This window comes from Hemiscyllium ocellatum, chromosome 20, assembly GCF_020745735.1.
Source record: "Hemiscyllium ocellatum isolate sHemOce1 chromosome 20, sHemOce1.pat.X.cur, whole genome shotgun sequence".
NCBI classification, from domain to species: domain Eukaryota; kingdom Metazoa; phylum Chordata; class Chondrichthyes; order Orectolobiformes; family Hemiscylliidae; genus Hemiscyllium; species Hemiscyllium ocellatum.
Window position 1 is genome coordinate 61,024,112 of NC_083420.1, and position 21,387 is coordinate 61,045,498.

The 21,387-nt window shown below is 42.0% G+C and overlaps 1 protein-coding gene across 3 annotated transcripts in view; it reads right to left on the reverse strand.

The window, feature by feature from the left end:
* LOC132825547 (protein tweety homolog 3-like) overlaps positions 1–21,387 on the reverse strand; it is a 303,535-nt gene that overhangs the window by 81,283 nt on the left and 200,865 nt on the right. For all 3 annotated transcript variants that reach the window (XM_060840923.1, XM_060840924.1, XM_060840925.1), the window contains exon 7: positions 13,751–13,826. In XM_060840923.1, coding sequence (XP_060696906.1) covers positions 13,751–13,826 — 76 coding nt within the window. The remainder of the gene's footprint in view (positions 1–13,750; positions 13,827–21,387) is intronic.

Below are 21,387 nucleotides of genomic sequence, written 5' to 3' on the forward strand. Positions count from 1 at the left end.
ATAAAGTATACTTTTGAAATAGGAAAAGGAAATGTGGCAGATGGTGGAATTAAAAATCAACTAATGACACTTAGGATTGAAACTTATTGTGTTCGTCCTGGCAATCACCAAACTATCATTGATCATTGTAAAACCTACTTTAGCTCTCCTCATGTTCTGTAGGGAAGGAAATTTGACATCCTTACCCAGTCTGGTATTTATGCGACTCTAGACCCACAGTAATGTGGTGGACTCTTAAATTCCCAGTGAAATGACCTAGCAAGGTAGGAATGAGCCACAACATTGGTCTTACCAGCAATTCCTAGATCCACGAAATAAGTTTTAAAAATAATTAAGCATTTTTTATTTCAGCACTGTACAGTACTGCTCAGCTGTCAGGTGATAAGGAAGAGATACTTTTTAAAAAAACTTTTCAAGAAATGTAGGTTATTTTAGTAATGAAAACATTCTGTTCCATTGCAAATTGACATTAGAGTTGTGCCTTTTTTAAAACACCGCATCTGGTCTTAATTGAAGTTTAACTGCATGAGAAGACTATTACATAACCTTAATACTTACTAGCTAACAAGTTCTATATTTCGCAGCACAGTTAAGCAACCCATTGAAACATATATCATGATCACTATCCTCTATCAATACATTTAAAAACAACATTGAAAAGAAATCAAATTGGAAACAATGTATATCAAATTATTCAAAATGTAAGTTAGACTTCTTTTCTGCTTTCTTTTGTACTTAAAACAATTTCTATAAAACATCTTTAAGTAATTCTCTCTTTTCTAAATTAAGTATTGTTACACTCCAAAAACACTCAGTAGGGCAGGCAGCATCTGTGGAGAATCAATGGCCTGATATTCCATTGGCCAGACAGTCTTTGGAGCAGTTCAGACTGGGGTAGTGCATCAGGATCCTGCAGAACCTAAGTGCAACAAACTCAGAAGAAATTCCAGGAAATTGAAGATTGCAATTCCCCTACATCTATTAATGATCAAAAATTCAGACAGTTCCACCTCTATTAAGTTAGTTAACCAGGAAAGGTTGGTGATTAAAAATATAATGTATCTGCAGACCACATTACTGACCCAACTTTCGACACAAATGCTCAAGTCCGTATTCCCGACCCCTTATACCTGCAATGCTCGACATCAGACAGCCTCAAATTACACGTTCCAGACAGTCTGTTATGAGAGTACGGTTCTCCTAGTTCATCTCACTGAGAACAGGCAGTACAATTATTTTCATGACAGAGGTGTAGTACGAGATCACAAAGTACCACTGTCACTTATTCCAGCATAGTTGGTAATCAGCAAGACATTCACTTGCCCATGTCTAACCTATTAACACCATCACAGCCCAATGTGGCATTGATAAGGATTTTCATGGGCTGTATCCCAAGTACATACAACCGTGTTATCACCTCAGGTGGGTCTATCATGCTGGTAGGATAGAACATGCTTAGGGATGCTGAAAAAGTAGGTCAGAAGTCAGTTATATTTGAGAGTTTGACTGTCAGGCCATTTACTTGACTAGTTTAGAGGACATGTCTGAGGGTTTCAGGACTCTGGAGTAACCCTGTGATAATGTCACAGAGCTGCCCTTCATTTGGCATCAATCGCAATATGCTGTAGTTTAGGAAGACAGAAAGAAACACATTGAGAGCTCGGCAGAAGCATGAAGATTTTCATTTCCAAACTAACTAACTGGATTTAAATTCCCCACCTGCCATGGTAGGATCTGAGCTAATGTCTTCAAATCATTGGCTCAAATTTTTGGGTTACCAGTCTAGTGTGATAATCACTAGCATCATCATGCTGTACTCTTGTCCTGAATTAACTGAATGGGGAATTGAGAAGTGATCATGTTCAGAAATCCCAACACAGAAGAAGAAATTCCTAACCAGTAAAAGGATTGTTTTTAGGAATAATTACAACCCGATTATCTAGCTTATTTAAATCAAAATGGACCATATACATCAAGACATTAAATAAATCAGCAGTGCTTTTTCAGTCACAGTAGAAGTTGCTCCTTCCTAGTTACTATCTCTCTGTACACAATGATAGATATTTTGTCTTAGTTACAGCTGATGAGAGCAGGCAGAGCAATGACCCTTTCTGATGAACCATAAAGACTGGCAAAGCTATCTTAGAAACTGTGTGAGGCTCTATAGAATAGCACAGCTAGGAAAATCAGTTCTAAAAATACAAATTACAAATCCAAGTTCGCTAGATTTAAAACAAAAGGTATCACCATTGAAATTCCAGCTTATTCATTTACTTACAAGTGAAAATGCCTTCACCTTACCAACGTGTAAGTCTTCACCACATTCCTTTACTATTTTGCTTAGAGTGAGGCACAGTGGCTCAGTGGTTAGCACTGCTGCCTTACAGCACCAGGGACCCAGGTTCAATTCCCCCTCGGTTGACTATCTCTGTGGAGTTTGTAATTTCTCCCTGTGTCTGCATGGGTTTCTTCCAGGTGCGTTGGTTTCTTCCCGTGGAGGGGTGGGTTACCCTTCGGAGGGTCGGTGTGGATTTGTTGGGCTCAAGGGCCTGTTTGCACACTGTAGGGATTCTAATTCAATTCTACCTGCTGCATTTGGATTAGTTCCTCAAACTGAAGCGAGGCTAGGAGCTTTCAGTTAGCCTCAGCTGTCATATTCAACTTAGGCTTTATCATCTCATGGCTATAGTCAATAAATAGATATAAGAAAACTTCAAGTATTTTGCTGTTATTGGAATGCCCATTTTGAAACTCTGCTCTTCTTTCAAATGGTAATTCTATTTGACTCGTAAATCTTGTTCACCTTCTGCTGTTTGTTTCCCAACTTGCGTTCAATGAGGCACCTCCTGAAGCTTGCTTGGATTACCATATTGCTTTCTTTTGAATTCAACACTGGCTGAATTGATATCATATAGATGCCAAATTAAACTGCAGGTATCATTCAGATGCACCAATGATTCAACACTGAGTTCATCAAATCTAGATCACAATTCTGGTAGTGGTTGATGGGAAATGTTAATTCTGGAGTTCAGTATTGCAAGGCTCTGTTCTGGGGCCACTGCTGTGTCATTTTTATAAATGACCTAGATGAGGGCATAGAAGGATAGGTTAGTAAATTTGCGATGACAGGAAGGTTGGTGGGGAGTTGTGAATAATGCTGAAGGATGTTGCAGGTTACAGAGGGACAGAGATAAGCTGCAGAGCTGGGCTGCGAGGTGGCAAACGGAAAACTGTATGGTGATTCACTTTAGAAGGAGATCTTGCACTTTGGAAAAAAGAATAAAAGCATAGACTACGTTCTAAACGGTGAGAAAATTCGTAAAGCCAAAGTACAAAGGGATCTGGGAGTGCTAGTCAAGGATTCTCTAAAGGTAAACATGCAGGTTGTGTCCGTGATTAAAAAAGCGAATGCAATGTTGTCACTTATCTCAAGAGGGTTGGAATATAAAAGCACCGTTGTCCTACTGAGAGATTATAAAGCTCTGGTTAGGCCCCATTTGGAGTACTGTGTCCAGTTTTGGTCCCCACACCTCAGGAAGGACATACTGGCACTGGAGCGTGTCCAGCGGAGATTCACACGGATGATCCCTGGAATGGTAGGTCTAACATACGAGGAACGGCTGAGGATCCTGGGATTGTATTCATTGGAGTTTAGAAGATTAAGGGGAGACTTAATATAAACTTACAAGATAATACATGGCTTGGAAAGGGTGGACGCGAGGAAATTGTTTCCGTTAGGCGAGGAGACTAAGACCCGTGGATACAGCCTTAGAATTAGAGGGGGTAAATTCAGAATAAAAATGTGGAGACATTTCTTCACCCAGAGAGTGGTGGGCCTGTGGAATTCATTATCGCAGAGTGCAGTGGAGGTCGGGACACTAAATGTCTTCAAGGTAGAGATTGATAAATTCTTGATGTCACAAGGAATTAAGGGCTACGGGGAGAATGCGGGTAAGTGGAGTTGAAATGCCCATCAGCCATGATTTGAATGGCGGAGTGGACTCTGGCCGAATGGCCTTACTTCCACTCCTATGTGGTATGTTCTCATGGTCTCAACACAGACCCTCCACCTGAGGCAGGGGTTGAACCTGGGTCCCTGGTGCTGTGAGGCAGTAGTGCTACCCACTGAGCCACCATGCTTCCCTATCTCTCCTGGTGCCATCTCTCCTCCGCCAACTTGCTCACTACTAAGTCCATGCTGGTCCTCATCATGCAGATGCCACTGATATCCCATGGTACTGCACTAGCTCAAATTTTAATCCACTGCTGCCATGAGTCTGCTTTGATGCAGCCATTGCCAATGCCACAGGGTCTTGTGCTGGGCTCAGACATGGCTTTGCCACTGCCTCCTTGAATCTGTATTGGATACAGATGCCAAAGGTTGGCAGCGGAGGAAACTGGCATTAGAGATGGGGAGGTTGTAAAAATCAAGTTAATGATCCCTGAACCAAGCAGTCCTCATCTCCCTTTAATCACTGCATTTCCCCAAGACCTGAAAAACTGATTGGTCTGGGTTACGTTTAAATATGAGGCAAGCAGGGTAGATGGGATTCTAAATACAGGATGGTCTACACCTGAACCAGAGGGGTACCTATATCCTGGAGAGGGAGATTTGAGAGTTGCTGGTGTTCTTGGGGAGGGTTTAAGCTAAGTCAGCAGGGGAATGAGAAGCTGAATTGTAGTTTGTGTCCGGAGTTTGAGAGTAATGAGGTCAAATATGGTTTCAAGGTTACAAGAATGCACTGGCAAGTAGGAAGGTGGTTTTAAGTGTGTCAACTTCAATGTCAGAAGCATCCGGAATAAGGTGGGTGAACTTGCAGCATGGGTTGGTACCTGGGACTTCGATGTTGTGGCCCTTTTGGAGACATGGATACAGCAGGGACAGGAATGGTTGTTGCAGGTTCCAGGGTTTAGATGTTTCAGTAAGATCAGGGAAGGTGGTAAGAGGGGGAGGTGTGGCATTGTTAGTCAAGGACAGTATTATGGTGGCAGAAAGGACGTTTGAGAACTCATCTACTGAGGTTAGAAACAGAAACGGAGGGGTCACCCTGTTGCGAGTTTACTGTAGGCCTCCGAATAGTTCCAGAGATGTAGAGGAAAGGGTAGCAAAGATGATTCTGGATAGGAGCGGGAGTAACAGGATAGTTGTTATGGGGGAACTTTAACTTTCCAAATATTGACTGGAAAAACTATAATGGAGTACTTTAGATGGGTCAGTTTTTGTCCAGTGTGTGCAAGAGGAGCTCTTGACACAGTATGTAGATAGGCCACATTGGTTTTGGCACTGTGTAATGAACCAGGCCAGGTGTTAGATTTGGAGTTGGTGAACACTTTGATGATAGTGACCACAATTTTGATTATGTTTACTTTCGCGATGGAAAGGGATAGGTATATACTGCGGGCAAGAGTTACAGATAGGGGGAAAGGCAATTGTGATGCGATTAGGCAAGGTTTAGGATGCATACTTCCACTCCTATGTCTTATGGAGCAACAGGATTAATGGTAAGATTCTTGGTAGTGTAGATGAACAGAGAGATCTTGGTGTCCATGTACATAGAGCCCTGAAGGTTGCCACTCAGGTTGATAGGGTTGTTAAGAAGGAATACAGTGTGTTAGCTTTTATTGGGAGAGGGATTGAGTTTTGGAATCACAAGGTCATTGCTGCAGCTGTACAAAGCTCTGGTGCAGCCGCATTTGGAGTATTACGAACAGTTCTGGTCCCTGCATTATAGAAAGGATGTGGAAGCTTTGAAAAGGGATCAGATGGGATTTACCAGGATGTTGCCTGGTCTGGAGGGAGGGTCTTATGCGGAAAGGCTGAGGGACTTGAGGCTGTTTTCATGACAGAGAAGTTTGGGAGGTGACTTAATTGAGACATATAAGGTAATCAGAGGGTTAGATAGGGTGGACAGTGAGAGCCTTTTCTTTGGATTGTAATGACTAGCACAAGGGAACATAGCTTTAAATGGAAGGGTTACAGATATAGGACAGATGCGAGAGGTAGTTTCTTTACTCAGAGAGTAGTAGGGGTGTGGAATGCTCTGCCTGCAACAGGAGTAGATTCGCCAACTTTAAGGGCATTTAAATGGTCATTGGATAAACATATGGACGAGAATGGAATAGTGTAGGTGGGATGGACTTCAGAATTGTTTCACAGGTCAACGCAACATCGAGGGCCAAAGGGCCTGTAGTGCTCTGTAATGTTCTATGTTGTATTTATAAAGATCTCAGCGAATGGCAATACTAGACAAGTTAGATCCCAGAGTGAGATTTGGTTTAAATACTAGAAGTTTGATTTTTTTTTGCTTATCAGAGGCCATTCACAACAAACTTACATGAGGCCATCACTGTACTTTTAACAAAAGAACACTAAGGTTTATTACAAAACAAGCTAATTACTCAGCTCACTATTACTATTGAACAAGAGTTCTTCAAACTAATGACTTCAACGATCTTGTTGGATACCTTCCTCTCTGACACCATCACAGCCTTCTATTTGTGAAGTTTCTTCTAAGCATAGAGTTATACGTACAGATCAGACATATGGGTCCAACTCATCAATGCTGACCAGAATTAATCCTAAATTAATCTAGTCCCACTTGTCAGCATTTGGTCCATATCCCTCTCAACCGTTCCTATTCATGCACTCACCCAGATGTATTTTAAATGTTGTAATTATACCAGCCTCCACTATTACCCCCAGCAGGTCATTCCATACATGCACTACTCTCTGCATGGAAAAGTTGCCCCTGATGTCAATTTTAAATCTTTTCGCTCTCACCTTAAACCTATGCCCTATACTTTTGGACTCCCTGACCTTAAGGAAAAGGCCTTGGCTATTTTCATCGTATCCATGCCCCTCGTGATTTTATAAGGTCACCCTGCAGCCTCCAACACTCCAGGGAAAATAGTCCCAGCCTGTTTGGCCTCTTCCTGTAGCTCAAACCCTTCAACCCCAGAAACATTCTTTTCTGCACCCTTTCAACTTTAACAACATCTTTCCTATGACAGGTAGACCACAACTGAACGCAGTATTCCAATAGCGTCCTAACCAATGTTCTGTACAAACACAACAAGACATCCCAACTCAATGCACTGACCAATAATGGCAAGCGTACCAAATGCCTTTTTCACTACATGCAATTCCACTTTCAAGGACCTACGAACCTGCATCTAAGGTCTCTTTGCCTCTTCTACCCTGACTGTTAGGATACTGCTAAACTAACAACACCTCTGTTGTATTAGACTATTTCCTCTCTGAATGAACCAGTGTCAGGGCTCCTCTCTCTTGTGGGTGTAATATCAGAAAACGTATTGCCCCACAGGACCTGCTTATCATTTAAAAATTGCATGGTTCATTGGAAATGTTGCATATTGCTCATATCAGAAAATGATTCTGATCTTTCACAGAACTTAAAACTATGATCCTTTTTCCCTCAACTTTAAAATCCAATTTTACAAATTACAAAATTATGAATCATCACCATATAACTGCTGTTCTAATTTTCTCTGACAGGATGGCAGGCAAGGGATCTGCCTTTATCATTTATCTTGCTTATGGACTCATCCTTTGCTTCTATGCTTATTCAATTATCACCCGCTTTTTGTACTGTACCTTTGATACTTTTGACAATAAATTGTTTGTACTCTTCACCTGAGCAAGGACTTTCTCTTCCCCTGCACAGCATCTCCACCATAAACCCTGGCTCTGTATTTGCTTCTGAAGCTAACCATTTCCACTCCTTCTTAAACACGATCAACCTAGAAACTTAACTGCTTCTCTCTCCAGTGATTCCTGATGAAGGGTTTATGCCCAAAATGTTGATTCTCCTGCTCCTCGGATGCTGCCTGACCTGCTGTGCTTTTCCAGCACCATACTCTCGACTCTGATCTCCAGTACCTGCAGTCCTCACTTTCTCCTCTCTCCAATGATGCTGAGTTACATTTTCTGTTGTCACCTTTGGAAAATCTCTTTTTGCCAGATAACACATCCCAGTAAGAAAGGATTTATTTGCCTTAGAAGGAATGCAACAAAAGCTTAAGGATTTCCAGAATCCTCATGTTTTATGAGGTGAAACTGAATAGACATGATCTTTACTTTCTACAACTTAGATGAGAAGTGATCTAATTAAAACTCAAAGAATGCATAAAAGAGTTTGACTGGGAATGATTCAAATCCCCTGGGAAAAGGATTCTACAAAAACGGAACTATACCTTCACTATAAAGGTATTTAGTGATTCAAATGAAAAATATCATCTCTATAAGACTTCATAAGATTTATGAAGTTATGGGGTTCTCTGGCCCAGAGAATTATGGATGGCTGATTGTTGTGTATATTCAAAACCTAAAATGACATTTTTTGGATGAAGGAATTAAGGGAGAAGAGGATCATGTGGGAAGGTGGGACTGAGATACAGGATCAACCTCCATCATATAAATAATCTGCATTACCTCTCCCTCATCAGAAATTCCATGATATTGTTATGCACAAATTATGAATGGTGATTCTGCCATTATTTTTCCCCCCAAAAAATGTGACGTTGAAAACTTGCTTGACTATAAAAAAAAATGCAGGTATGCAAGGTGATGTGTGAAAATTCAGGACAGTTTCAAAAATTTAAATATAGACAATTAGCATTCAATTTCCAACACAAGAAAAGCAATTTCTCAGGTCTCATCCACAAAAGGTGAACTGTTCATATTTCAATAATCAGACTGACAATCTGATAATGAAGAAAACGAAAAGCAACTTACATAATGAGCAATTAATTGTAAAAGCTTCTAACAAAGGATGTAAAGTCACCTTTAACTGTGGAGTAGACCTGAATTGGTTCAAAAGAATGCATTTGCAATTTGAAGACATTTATACTTCAAGTAGAGAATGGAAACAGTACTCATGAATTAGTGCTTTTAAAATATCCAATAATAAGATTCAAAATTACACAATGCCCCAGTTAACCACATTTATCTTGTCTACATTTTTGAACTGGGTGCTTCTAATAAGGTCATTAACATTGAGACAAATTCATTTATGTCTGAAAGATGTTTTGATTAAGCACTTTGGCAGTTCTTTTCCTGTCTGCGGAAAATGATAATGTTTCATTAATAGCAGAACAAATCAATTAAAAATATGATTTGAACATACATAATCACCGAGTAGGATCTATCACAGATCAATAAGTAAAATAATTTATATTAGATTGCATTAATAACTATTTAATTGAAAACTACTACAATTTAGTAATAATCCTATCACTTCAACATTTAAGTCAAGGCTTGTTTTGATGTAAATGTGCAAATAAAATCATGATTGACAGCCAATATGAAGCTACTTAATTTTTGATTTCTCCAGACTCAACTTTTCCCATGCTCTCCCAGCCAGTCTTTCACTTTCCAATTTTGAAAACCTTTAAATCCCAAAACTCTGCTGACCATATCCCACAAGCCCCACACACACATCACCCATGTACAACACTAGTTCCCAGATATGGTAGGGTTCTGGAATACATTGAGTAAAAAATGAGGTCTGCAGATGCTGGAGATCACAGCTGAAAATGTGTTGCTGGTCAAAGCACAGCAGGCCAGGCAGCATCTCAGGAATAGAGAATTCGACGTTTCGAGCATAAGCCCTTCATCTGGAATACATTGCCTGAGAAGGTCGAACAAAGAACAGTATAGCACAGGAATAGGGCCTTCAGTCTGCCAAGACTGCACTGACACATTATGTCTTTCTAAACTAAAAACCTTTAGCCTTCATGGGGTCCGATCTCCCTGTTCCCTTCAGGTAATCGCAACCTTTGAAGGGCACCTGAAGTGTAATAACACACAAGGCTATGGGCCTACTGCTGGAAAGTCAATTAAAGGTGCTATCTAAATGCATGCTTTTGGCAACAATAGTAATCTTGAAAGTAATCAAAATTTACTTCAAGTAAACCTCTAAGCCTATAAATTTGAAGAAATGAGATTAAGATATGAAGGTGAAGTTGGCTATGTGGACTTAGAAAATACAATCTGTAGTACAGTAGAAGATTCAATGCCAGTGGCTAGTAATTAAAGAAATACTACAATTTTACAGACCACATTCCTTTAAGGCACTTAAAATCTCTGTCTCTTTCACACTCTGTTACACTGGCTTATGGAGCATGTGAGTGTATTATTTACTTTTGCACCATAATGCTAGTCAAAGAGTCACAAGACATTCAAAGCATAGAGAAGACCCTTCAGCCCATTGTGTCCACACCAGTCAAATATCACCTATTCTAACCGCATAGCCTTGTATACCTCGACATTGCAAGCGTACACCTCTACCACCTCTACAGGCAGAGTTCCAGGTTCTCACCAGCCTCTGGATGAAAACATCTTTAGCAAATTTTTTATACAGTTGCAGCATTACTTCCCTGATCTTAAACTCTCTGCTACAACTAATCAAGGCAAGTATCCCATACATCTTCTGACCACTTTATCCATCTATTCTGATACTTCAAGGGACAGTGTTAGGTGTGCACCAAGGTCCCTCTAATCCTCTGTGCTTCTCAGAATCCTACCATTCATCACATATTCCTTGACTTTATTTATCCTGCCCAAGAGCATCACTTCACATTTATCCAGATTGAATTCCAAGTGCCACTGATCAGCCCATGAGACGAGCAAATCTACATCTTCTTGAAGTGTAAGGCTATCACCTCACTGTTATGGTACCCAGGTCACCAATTTTTGTATTGTGTGTGAACTTACTGGTCAACTCTGCTACATTCAAGTCTAAATCATTAATATAAACTACAAACAGCCAGGGCCCCAACAGTGACCCTTGTGAAACTCCACTGGACACAGACTTCCTGTTGGAAAAACACTTCTCAACCAAATGCCTCTGCTTCCTGTCATTCAGCCAAATTAGGATCCAATTGGCCAAATTTCCTCAGATTCCAGCCAGCCTTCCATGTGGGACCTAATCAAAAGACTTGCTGAAGAAGTCCAAGCAGACTACATCAAAAGCCCTCATCTACACAGCTGGTCATCTCTCAGAAAAATTCAATCCAATTGGTCAGATGTGACTTCCCCTCAACAAAACTATGCTGATTATTCTTGATTAATCCCTCCCTTTATAAGCTACCCCAGCACACATGTAAAAACAGACAAAACCAAAAAAACTGTATGTTATGGGCAGAGGAAAAGCTGGAAAGGTAGTTCAATAGTCCCCATGAGTCACTATTTCAGCTCACTAAGACACTGCTCCTTGATCTTCCTTCTCCAGGTACCTTCATTTGCTTGCACGGTCACAGAAAGAATGGCTCACATTTGATGATGACTTATCTAGTTACTGTCACTTGCATTTTACAGTGACTAATACAGTAAAATACTCTTACAAAGTCTCAGATTTATTTGAGAAAAACTATAACTTACAGCAATTATATCACCCTCACCTTGACCTCCTTCCACCTATCACATCTCCATCGCCCCTCCCCCAAGTCCCTCCTCCCTACCTTTTATCTTAGCCTGCCTGGCACACTCTCCTCATTCCTGATGAAGGGCTCTGGCCTGAAACGTCGAATTTCCTGTTCCTTGGATGCTGCCTGACCTGCTGCGCTTTAACCAGCAACACATTTTCAGCAATTATTGAGAGGAAATTAAACTAACTTTCAACAGGCTTGAGGTTTTTTTTACTGCAAATAAAGTGACAGTTTCTTCTCTGGATATCTGATGGCTTTTCCTTCAAACATACATACTCACAAGCTGCCCAGCCACCTGGAAGCCAATCACAGGCAGAAGCTCTTCATCACCAATAACCGGCTACCATACCACAAACCAATCAGCTGCTTGTTTTTGGCCAAAGCTCCATTCAAACGCACTCCTTGATTCTGACTCATTTGCAACTCGACGTTCCCCACTGCTTGAACAAACAGTTCTATAGATAACACCTGACTCATGCTTTTAAAAAGTATAGCAACTGTTCAACAATCCCTGGCTATTAAAACAATCCTTTTCCCATTTCAGTCCAAACCAAAATGATAAAAATAATTTTTTTTTGTTCTTTAAGTAGGCCATTTAGAGGAGACTTTCTTCACTCAGAGTGATGATGTTTTTCAAATTCTAGAGCTATAGAAGTTCATTTATTATGGTCAAGCTAAAAATTTCCTGAAAATTAATAACATCTAGAGATATGACAATAGCGCAGAAAGTGGCAGAAGCTGATGATTCCTCATGATTTAATGCAGCAAACTTGGCAAGCTGAATGACCTAATCCTGTTCCTATGCTCCTCCAAAAGCGGCACATGGGTAAATTGGAAAGCAAACTAAAAAAAGTCCAAAATGGAGTTCAATTGCCCATTAGTGAGCAGAATATTCAGAAACAAACATAGCAGGATGTTAGAAAGTTGATAGTAGTTTTATTCAGTGAAACACAACATATCAGTCGAAGAGAGGAAGACTGAATAAATTTAATGTAGTTGTAGCCCATTTAAAAACAATTTAAAAATTGCAAGCCTGAAGAAAACCTTGACCCTTGTTGAGTTATAAGAAATCCACATGAAAGTAAGGACGCTTGAATTTCATTGAGATACCTCTCCCTAAGGAGCTCTTGGACTATGTTACTTGGATGATTGATTACTATATTTATGACTTGAATGAGGAGATTGAAGGATGGGTTCGCAAGTTTGCAGACGACATAAAGGTGTCGTTGACAGTATAGCGGACTTGTTGTAGGCTGCAGTGTGATATTGACCGAATGCAGAGATGGGCTGAGAGGTGGCAGATGGAGTTCAACCTGGATAAATGCGAAGTGATGCATTTTGGAAGGTCGAACTTGAAAGTTGAGTACAGGATTAAAGACAGGATTCTTGACCGTGTGGAGCAACAGCAGGATCTTGGTGTGCAGGTACATAGATCCCTTAAAATTACCACCCAGGTGGACAGGGTTGTTAAGAAAGCATATGGTGTTTTGGCTTTCATTAACAGGGGGATTGAGTTTAAGAGTCGTGAGATCTTGTTGCAGCTCTATAAAACTTTGGTTAGACCGCACTTGGAATACTGCGTCCAGTTCTGGTCGCCCTATTATAGGAAAGATGTGGATGCTTTGGAGAGGGTTCAGAGGAGGTTTACCAGGATGCTGCCTGGAATGGAGGGCTTCTCTTATGAAGAGAGATTGACTGAGCTCAGACTTTTTTCATTGGAAAAAAGAAGGAAGTGAGGAGACCTAATTGAGGTGTACAAGATAATGAGAGGCATGGATAGAGTTGATAGCCAGAGATTTTTTCCCAGGGCAGAAATTGTTAACACAAGGGGTCATAGTTTTAAGCTGTTTGGCAGAAAGTATAGAGGGTATGTCAGAGGAGGGCACTTTACGCAAAGAGTTGAGAGAGCATGGAATGCGTGGCCAGCAGCAGTTGTGGAAGCGAGGTCATTGGGGATATTTAAGAGACTGCTGGACATGCATATGGTCACAGAAATTTGAGAGTTCATACATTAAGTTTACCTTACACGAGGATCAATGGTCGGCACAACATCGTGGGCTGAAGGGCCTGTTCTGTGCTGTACTGTTCTATGTTTCTATTATATCTAACCATGATTCAGAATTGGTTGTAAATAATCTTCAAACTAGACATCATGATCCAAGTTTTTCGTTACAAGCCTATTATTACTTCATGATTTATTTTGCTAGTGATACCATAAACCATTACCCAAGCCTCCATATTTTTCTGTTAAATTCAATGTAATGTATTTCTTATTTGTAAGTTCAGTTTAAGGACACCATACCTTTAGCAATAAGACCATGTTCATCCGCCATTTTGGAGATATATGCTTCAGGAGACACACAGAAGTCACTGGAACCCTAGCCGAAAGATGAAAGCACAAGGTTAGTAACACGGAATTACAGAATAATCCAACAAAAATTATGCAGAATTAGACTGGTTTGGGCCACTGTATTTATTGTCAGTGTAGTCAAGTACAGAATTCACAAACCACAGGTCTGCACCAATGTAGGAATGTGAAAATATAATGACCTGGCCACAAATTCAATAGAAATTAACCTTAAGATAAAAAAAATTAGAAGTATGTTATTCTACCCTGACAGCCTGCCCCAGCATTCAATACGATCAAGACTGATCTGATCACCTGACTTTCCTGGTTGTCTCACATAATCCTCAACTCCCTTCATAGAATCCCTACAGTGTGGATTCTGCCCTACAAGCCCACACTGACCCTCTGAAGAGTAACTCACTCAGACCCATTTCCCTAACGTATTACTCTGCATTTATCTCCAACTAATGCACCTAACCTACACATCCCTGAACATAAATGGGTAATGTTTAGCATGGACGATTGACCTAACCTGCACATCATTGGATTGTGGGAGTATACTGGAGCACCCGAAAGAAATCCACCCAGACATGGGGAGAATATGGAAACTCCATACAGACAGTCACCTGAGGCTGGAATTGAACCTGGGTCCCTGGCGCTGTAAGGCAGCAGTTCTAACCATTCAGCCACCGTGACTCGCTTGCTAATCAAAACTCTGTCTAACTCTGCTGCAAATATATTTAATGACTAAGTCTCTGCTGCTTGCTAGAGAAGTAAATTCCAAATGTTAATGACCCTCTGAGAAAATAAATACCTTCTCATTTCTGCCTTGCATAGGTAACTCCTTATTCTCAAACTATGCTACTTCTAGATTCTCTTATGAGAGGAAATATCCTTTCAATATCTACTCTGTAAAGATCCCACAGACTCTTACATGCTTCGATAAGACTACCTTTCAATGAATACAAGCCCAGTCTTTCCTCACAAGAAGATCCTTTCAACCCACCAATCAGTCCAGCGAACCATTTCTAAACTGTTTGCAACGCAAGTTTGCCTGTCGTTAAGTGAGGATCTGGCCAAAACTAAACAGTACTTAGATACGCTCTCAACTGAATTGCAGAATTGGGAATTACCTTACACACATGAAGCAATACATCCTTCCTTTTCTAAATCACGCTCCTTCCAATATAGGCCAACGTTTCATTTCCTTAATTATTGTGCCTTCACAGTTTTGTCATTCATGTACCCAGGCCAACCTCAACCAGGGTGTTGCCAAAATACTCTTCTGTCCCATGAAAGGACCAAACACCCTGGATCACTGCTACACAACCATCAAATACATCTATCACTACATTCCCCCATCCACACTTCAGAAAATCAGACCACAACACTGTGTTCCTCCTCCCAGCTTTACAAACAGAAGCTGAAACGAGAGGATCCTTCATAATGCTGGCATGAGGCAGCAGAACAGCTTCTCTGGGACAGCTTGGAATCTGTGGGCTGGACCATAGAATCTTAGAGATGTACAGCATGGAAACAGGCCCTTCAGTCCAACTTGTCCATGCCGACCAGATATCCTAACCCAATCTAGTCCCACCAGACAGCACCTAGCCCATATCTCTCCAAACCCTTCCTATTCATATACCCATCCAAATGCCTCTTAAATGTTGCAATTATACCAGCCTCCACCTCTTCCTCTGGCAGCTCATTCCATACATATACCACCCTGTATGTGAAAAAGTTGTCCCTTAGGTCTCTTTTATATCTTTTCCCTCTCACCCTAAACCTAAAGGGTGGCACGGTGGCACAGTGGTTAGCACTGCTGCCTCACAGCGCCAGGGACCTGGGTTCAATTCCCGCCTCAGGCGACTGACTGTGTGGAGTTTGCACGTTCTCCCCGTGTCTGCGTGGGTTTCCTCCGGGTGCTCCGGTTTCCTCCCACCCTCCAAAGATGTGCGGGTCAGGTGAATTGGTCATGCTAAATTGCCCGTAGTGTTAGGTAAGGGGTATATGTAGGGGTATGGGTGGGTTGCGCTTCGGCGGGTCGGTGTGGACTTGTTGGGCCGAAGGGCCTGTTTCCACACTGTAAATCTAATCTAATCTAATCTAATCTATACTCTCTGGACTCCCCGATCTCGGGGAAAAGACTTTCCCTATTTACCCTATCCATGCCCCTCATAATTTTGTAAACCTCTATAAGGTCACCTCTCAGCCTCCAACGCTCCAGGGAAGACAGCCCCAGCCTGTTCAGCCTCTCTCTATAGCTCAAATCCTCCAACCCTGGCAACATCCTTCTAAATCTTTTCTGAAACTTTCAAGTTTCACAACATCTTTCCGATATGAAGGAGACCAGAACTGCATGCAATATTTCAACAGTGGCCTAAACCCTGTACATCCGCAACATCATCTCCCAACTCCTGTACTCAATACTCTGACCAAGAAAGGAAAGGATACCAAACGCCTTCTTCACTATCGTATCTACCTGTGATTGCACTTTCAAGGAGCTATGAACCTGCAATCCAAGGTTTCTTTGTTCAGCAACATTCCCAAGGACCTTACTATTAAGTGTAAAAGTCCTGCTAAGATTTGCTTTCCCAAAATGCAGCACCACACATTTATCTAAATTAAACTCCATCTGCCACTTCTCAGCCCATTGGCCCATCTCATCCAGATCCTGTTGTAACCTGAGGTAACCTTCTTCGCTGTCCACTACATCTCCAATATCGGTGTCATCTGCAAACGTACTAACTGTACCTCTTATGCTCACATCCAAATCATTAATGTAAATGACAAAAAGTAGGGGACCCAGCACCGATCCTAGTGGTACTCCACTGGTCACATGCCTCCAGTTTGAAAAACAACTCTCCACCGCCATCCTCTGTCTTCTACCTTTGAGCCAGTTCTGTATACAAATGGCTAGTTCTCCCTGTATTCCATGAGGTCTAACCTTGCTAATCAGTCTCCCATGGGGAACCTTGTCGAATGCCTTACTGAAGTCCATATAGATCACATCCTCTGCTCTGCCTGGCTGATGAAAACCAGGATCTGGTGGCTGTAAAGATTTGGAGAGGTTTAGGCCAGCTGGTTTTGGAAGATACCATCAAACCAGGTGCCTTGGTTGGTGCAAGCAATTTATAGTGGAAATCATGTAGGTACATGGGTATTCCTACTCTATCCACTGGGGATCTTTCCAGCTTCTCTGCAAACCCAAAGGAAGGACATCTACAGGAAAAGTGCACTCAACTGCAACTTTCTGTTCAGATTCTACAGAGTTTCATTAAGAAAACTGAGGAAAAGGTGATGACTGTGCTTGAAACAGTATATACTCCAAGGACTTCCAGAGATTTGGGTGCTCATCCATTTGTTCCTACTCAAAAGATATTGGGCTCTGTTTCAGATAGTAGCACTCTGCATACACCATCTAATTAGAGTTGAGAGAGAGGTGGCTGAGGAAATACCGGAGGCATTGGTTGAGATCTTTCAAGAGTCACTGGAGTCAGGGAAAGTCCCGAATGATTGGAAGATCGCTGTTGTAATCCCCTTATTCAAGAAAGGATCAAAGACAAAAGATGGAAAATTATAGGCCAATTAGCCTAACCTCGATTGTTGGTAAAATTCTAGAGTCCATCTTTAAGGATGGGGTTTCTAAATTCTTGGAAGAGCAGAATCTGATTAGAACAAGTCAACATGGATTTAGTCAAGGGAGGTCGTATCTGACAAACCTGTTGGAATTCTTTGAAGAGGTGACAAGTAGGTTAGACCAGGGAAACCCAGTGGATGTGGTCTATCTAGACTTGCAAAAGGCCTTTGATAAGATGCCACACGGGAGGCTGTTGAGCAAGGTGAGGGCCCATGGTGTTCGAGGTGAGCTACTGGCATGGATTGAGGATTGGCTGTCTGACAAAAGGCAGAGAGTTGGGATAAAAGGTTCTTTTTTGGAATGGCAGCCAGTGACAAGCGGTGTCCCGCAGGGTTCAGTGTTGGGGCCGCAGCTGTTCACGTTATATATTAATGATCTGGATGAAGGGACTGGGGGCATTCTAGCGAAATTTGCCAATGATATGAAGTTAGGTGGACAGGCAGGTAGTACTGAGGAAGTGTGGAGGCTGCAGAAGGATCTAGACAGTTTGGGAGAGTGGTACAGGAAATGGCTGATGGAATTCAACGTGAGCAAATGCGAGGTCTTGCACTTTGGAAGAAAGAATAAAAGCATAGACTACGTTCTAAACGGTGAGAAAATTCGTAAAGCCAAAGTACAAAGGGATCTGGGAGTGCTAGTCGAGGATTCTCTAAAGGTAAACATGCAGGTTGAGTCCGTGATTAAGAAAGCGAATGCAATGTTGGAATATAAAAGCACCGTTGTCCTACTGAGACATTATAAAGCTCTGGTTAGGCCCCATTTGGAGTACTGTGTCCAGTTTTAGTCCCCACACCTCAGGAAGGACATACTGGCACTGGAACGTGTCCAGCGGAGATTCACACAGATGATCCCTGGAATGGTTGATCTAACATACGGGGAACGGCTGAGGATCCTGAGATTCTATTCATTGGAGTTTAGAAGATTAAGGGGAGACTTAATAGAAACTTACAAGATAATACATGGCTTGGAAAGGATGGACGCTAGGAAATCTTTTCCATTAGGTGAGGAGACTAGGACCCGTGGACACAGCCTTAAAATTAGAGGTGGTCAATTCAGAACAGAAATGCAGAGACATTTCTTCAGCCAGAGAGTGGTGGGCCTGTGGAATTCATTACCGCAGAGTGCAGTGGAGGCCGGGACGCTAAATGTCTTCAAGGTAGAGATTGATAGATTCTTGATGTCTCGAGGAATTAAGGGCTATGGGGAGAATGCGGGTAAGTGGAGTTGAAATGCCCATCGGCCGTGATTGAATGGTGGAGTGGACTCGATGGGCCGAATGGCCTTACTTCCACTCCTATTTCTTCTGGTCTTATGCCCTCTTCGTTACTTCTTCAAAAGAACTCAACGGAAAACAGAGATGAGTACGCCACCGATGTCACGGACTTCATTAGCAAGTGCATGAAGGACTGTGTGCCAAAGAAGTCAATCTGGGTGTTCTCCAACCAGAAACCTTGGGTGAACCAGGAAATTCACTGTCTACTGAAGACCAGGAGTGCAGCATTCAAGTCAAATGACCCATACCTATACAGAAAATCCAGATATGACCTCCATATAAACATCAGATGTGAAGGGGTAGTACCAGACCAAGTTAGTGTCCCAAGCTAACCATATGGGAAGACTATGGCCGAGTGGTATTATCACTAGACAATTAATCTAAAGACCCAGATAATATACGACAGACTGGAGTTCAAATCATATTACGGCGAATGTGAATTCAGTGACAAAAAAAATTAATTGGAATTAAGAGTCAAATCATGACCATGAATCCGTTGCCGATTGTTGGTAATACCCATCTAGTTCACTAATGTCGTTTAGGGAAGGAAATTACCATCCTCATCTGGTCTGGCCTATATGTGATTCCAGATCCACAGCAATGTAGTTGACTCTTAAACTGCCCTCTGGGTAATTAAGGAAGGGCAATTAATATTGGCCTAGCCAGCAATGCCCTCATGCTGTGAATGAATAGAAAAAAAAGGACACCCACCGCCTGTGACAAAGCTTACACAACATAACAGGATACAAAATGAAGCAAAGCAAGGTAGCAGGCAAAAACACATCCCTCTCTGGGGTGCCCCAATGCTTTCTCTACTCGGGTTGAGCAGAATGCCAGCGGCACGGTGCCACCTGCCCCAACAGCCCCAGATGCCCTGCTCCCTTTGTCACCGCTGCAGATGTGAGATCAGTCTATCTGAGAGTCAATCCAAGGAAAGCAATGGCTCGGATGGAATCCCCAACCATGCAGTTAGATTTTGTGTGGATCAGCTGGTGGAGGTAATTACTGACATCTTCAACTTCTCCCTCCTACATGTCCCTAACTGCTTCAAGATGACCACCATCACCACATTACCAAAGAAAGCACATGCAACATGCCTTAAATGTTGCCCAGTGGCTCTGACTTCCATAATCATGAAGTACTTTGAGAGGTTGGTAATGGTCCACATCAACTCTAGCCTCCCACCTGCCTTGACCCCATGGAATTTGCCAACCGACATAACAGACCCACAGGGTCGCCATTTCCCTAGCCTGCACTCATGCCTGGAATGTCTGGACAACAAGTTCATTTATGTCAGACTCTTGCTCAACTACAGCTCCACCTTCAACACCATAATCCCCTCCAGATTAATTTCAAAACTCCAAGACCTTGGTCTCGGCTCCGCCCTCTGCAACCGGATCCTCGGTTTCCTGACACAGAGACTGCAATCACTGAAGATAGGCAACTGCACCTCCTCCATGACAACCCTCAATACGGGAGCCCTCCAAGGTTGCATTCTCAGCCTCCTACTGTACTCCCTGTACCCCAAGGCTGTGTAGCCAAATTCTGAATGAACACCATCTACAAGTTTGCTGACAACACTAGTTTGGTAGGATGGATGCCAAACAATGATGAGTCAGAATACAGAAAGGAGATAGAGGGCTTGGTGTCAATGCAATGATAACAACCTCTCTCAAAGTCAGCAAAACAAAAAAAACTGACCATGGACTTCAGAAACAAAACAGGAGGACATACCCCCATCTACATCAACAGAGCAGAGGTTGAGAGGATCAAAAAAAGTCAAATTTCTAGGAGTGACAATAATTGACAACCTGCCCTGGACTTCCCACATAGCTGCGACAGTCAAGAACCTCTTCTTCCTCAGGTGGGTATGGAAATTCGGCATGACCAGAAAGACCCTCACCAACTTCTACAGCACCATAGAAAGCATACAATACAGGTACATAACGGCCTGTATGGCAACTGCTCTGCCCAGGACCATAAGAAACTACAGAAGCACAGCCCAGAACATCGAGGAGGCCAACCTACCATCCATGGACTCCATTTACACTTCCCATTGCCATAGAAAGGCATCAAAGACTCCTCCCACCTCTTCCATCAGGGAGAAGATATGGAAGCTTGAACACACACATCAACAGGTTAAACAATATCTTCTTCCCTACTATTATTATTCTGATGAATGAACTCTAACTTCAGGTGGTGTTAATCTTGTTTTGTGCCCTCCTGTGCAGTGTAACCTGTACGCCTCAGTCTCTTTAAGCAACCTATGATCTTGTTTGCTATAACCTGCCTGCACTGCTCGCATGACAAAGCTTTTCAATGTACTTAGGTACAAATGACTACAATAAATCAAATTGCACTATGCAGAAGCAGTCTGTATTCCAACTGAATCGCTCATATTTTCTCACATTACATTCCATCTGACAATTTTTTGACCACCTTTGGGCATTCTTGCACCTTCCTATTTCCCTCTATACACAAATTGGTGGGAATGTGTGTTGTAGAAAGGATACGAAGAAGCTTCAAAGGAATGTGGTGAGTCTAAGTAAGTGAGGAGACTCATCAGGTTTATTCCAGAGATGAAAGACCCATCATACAAGGGCCGGTTGAATAGAAACCGAAAGATCTGTGGATGCTGTAAATCAAAACAAAACTACAGAAATTGCTGGAAAAGCTCAG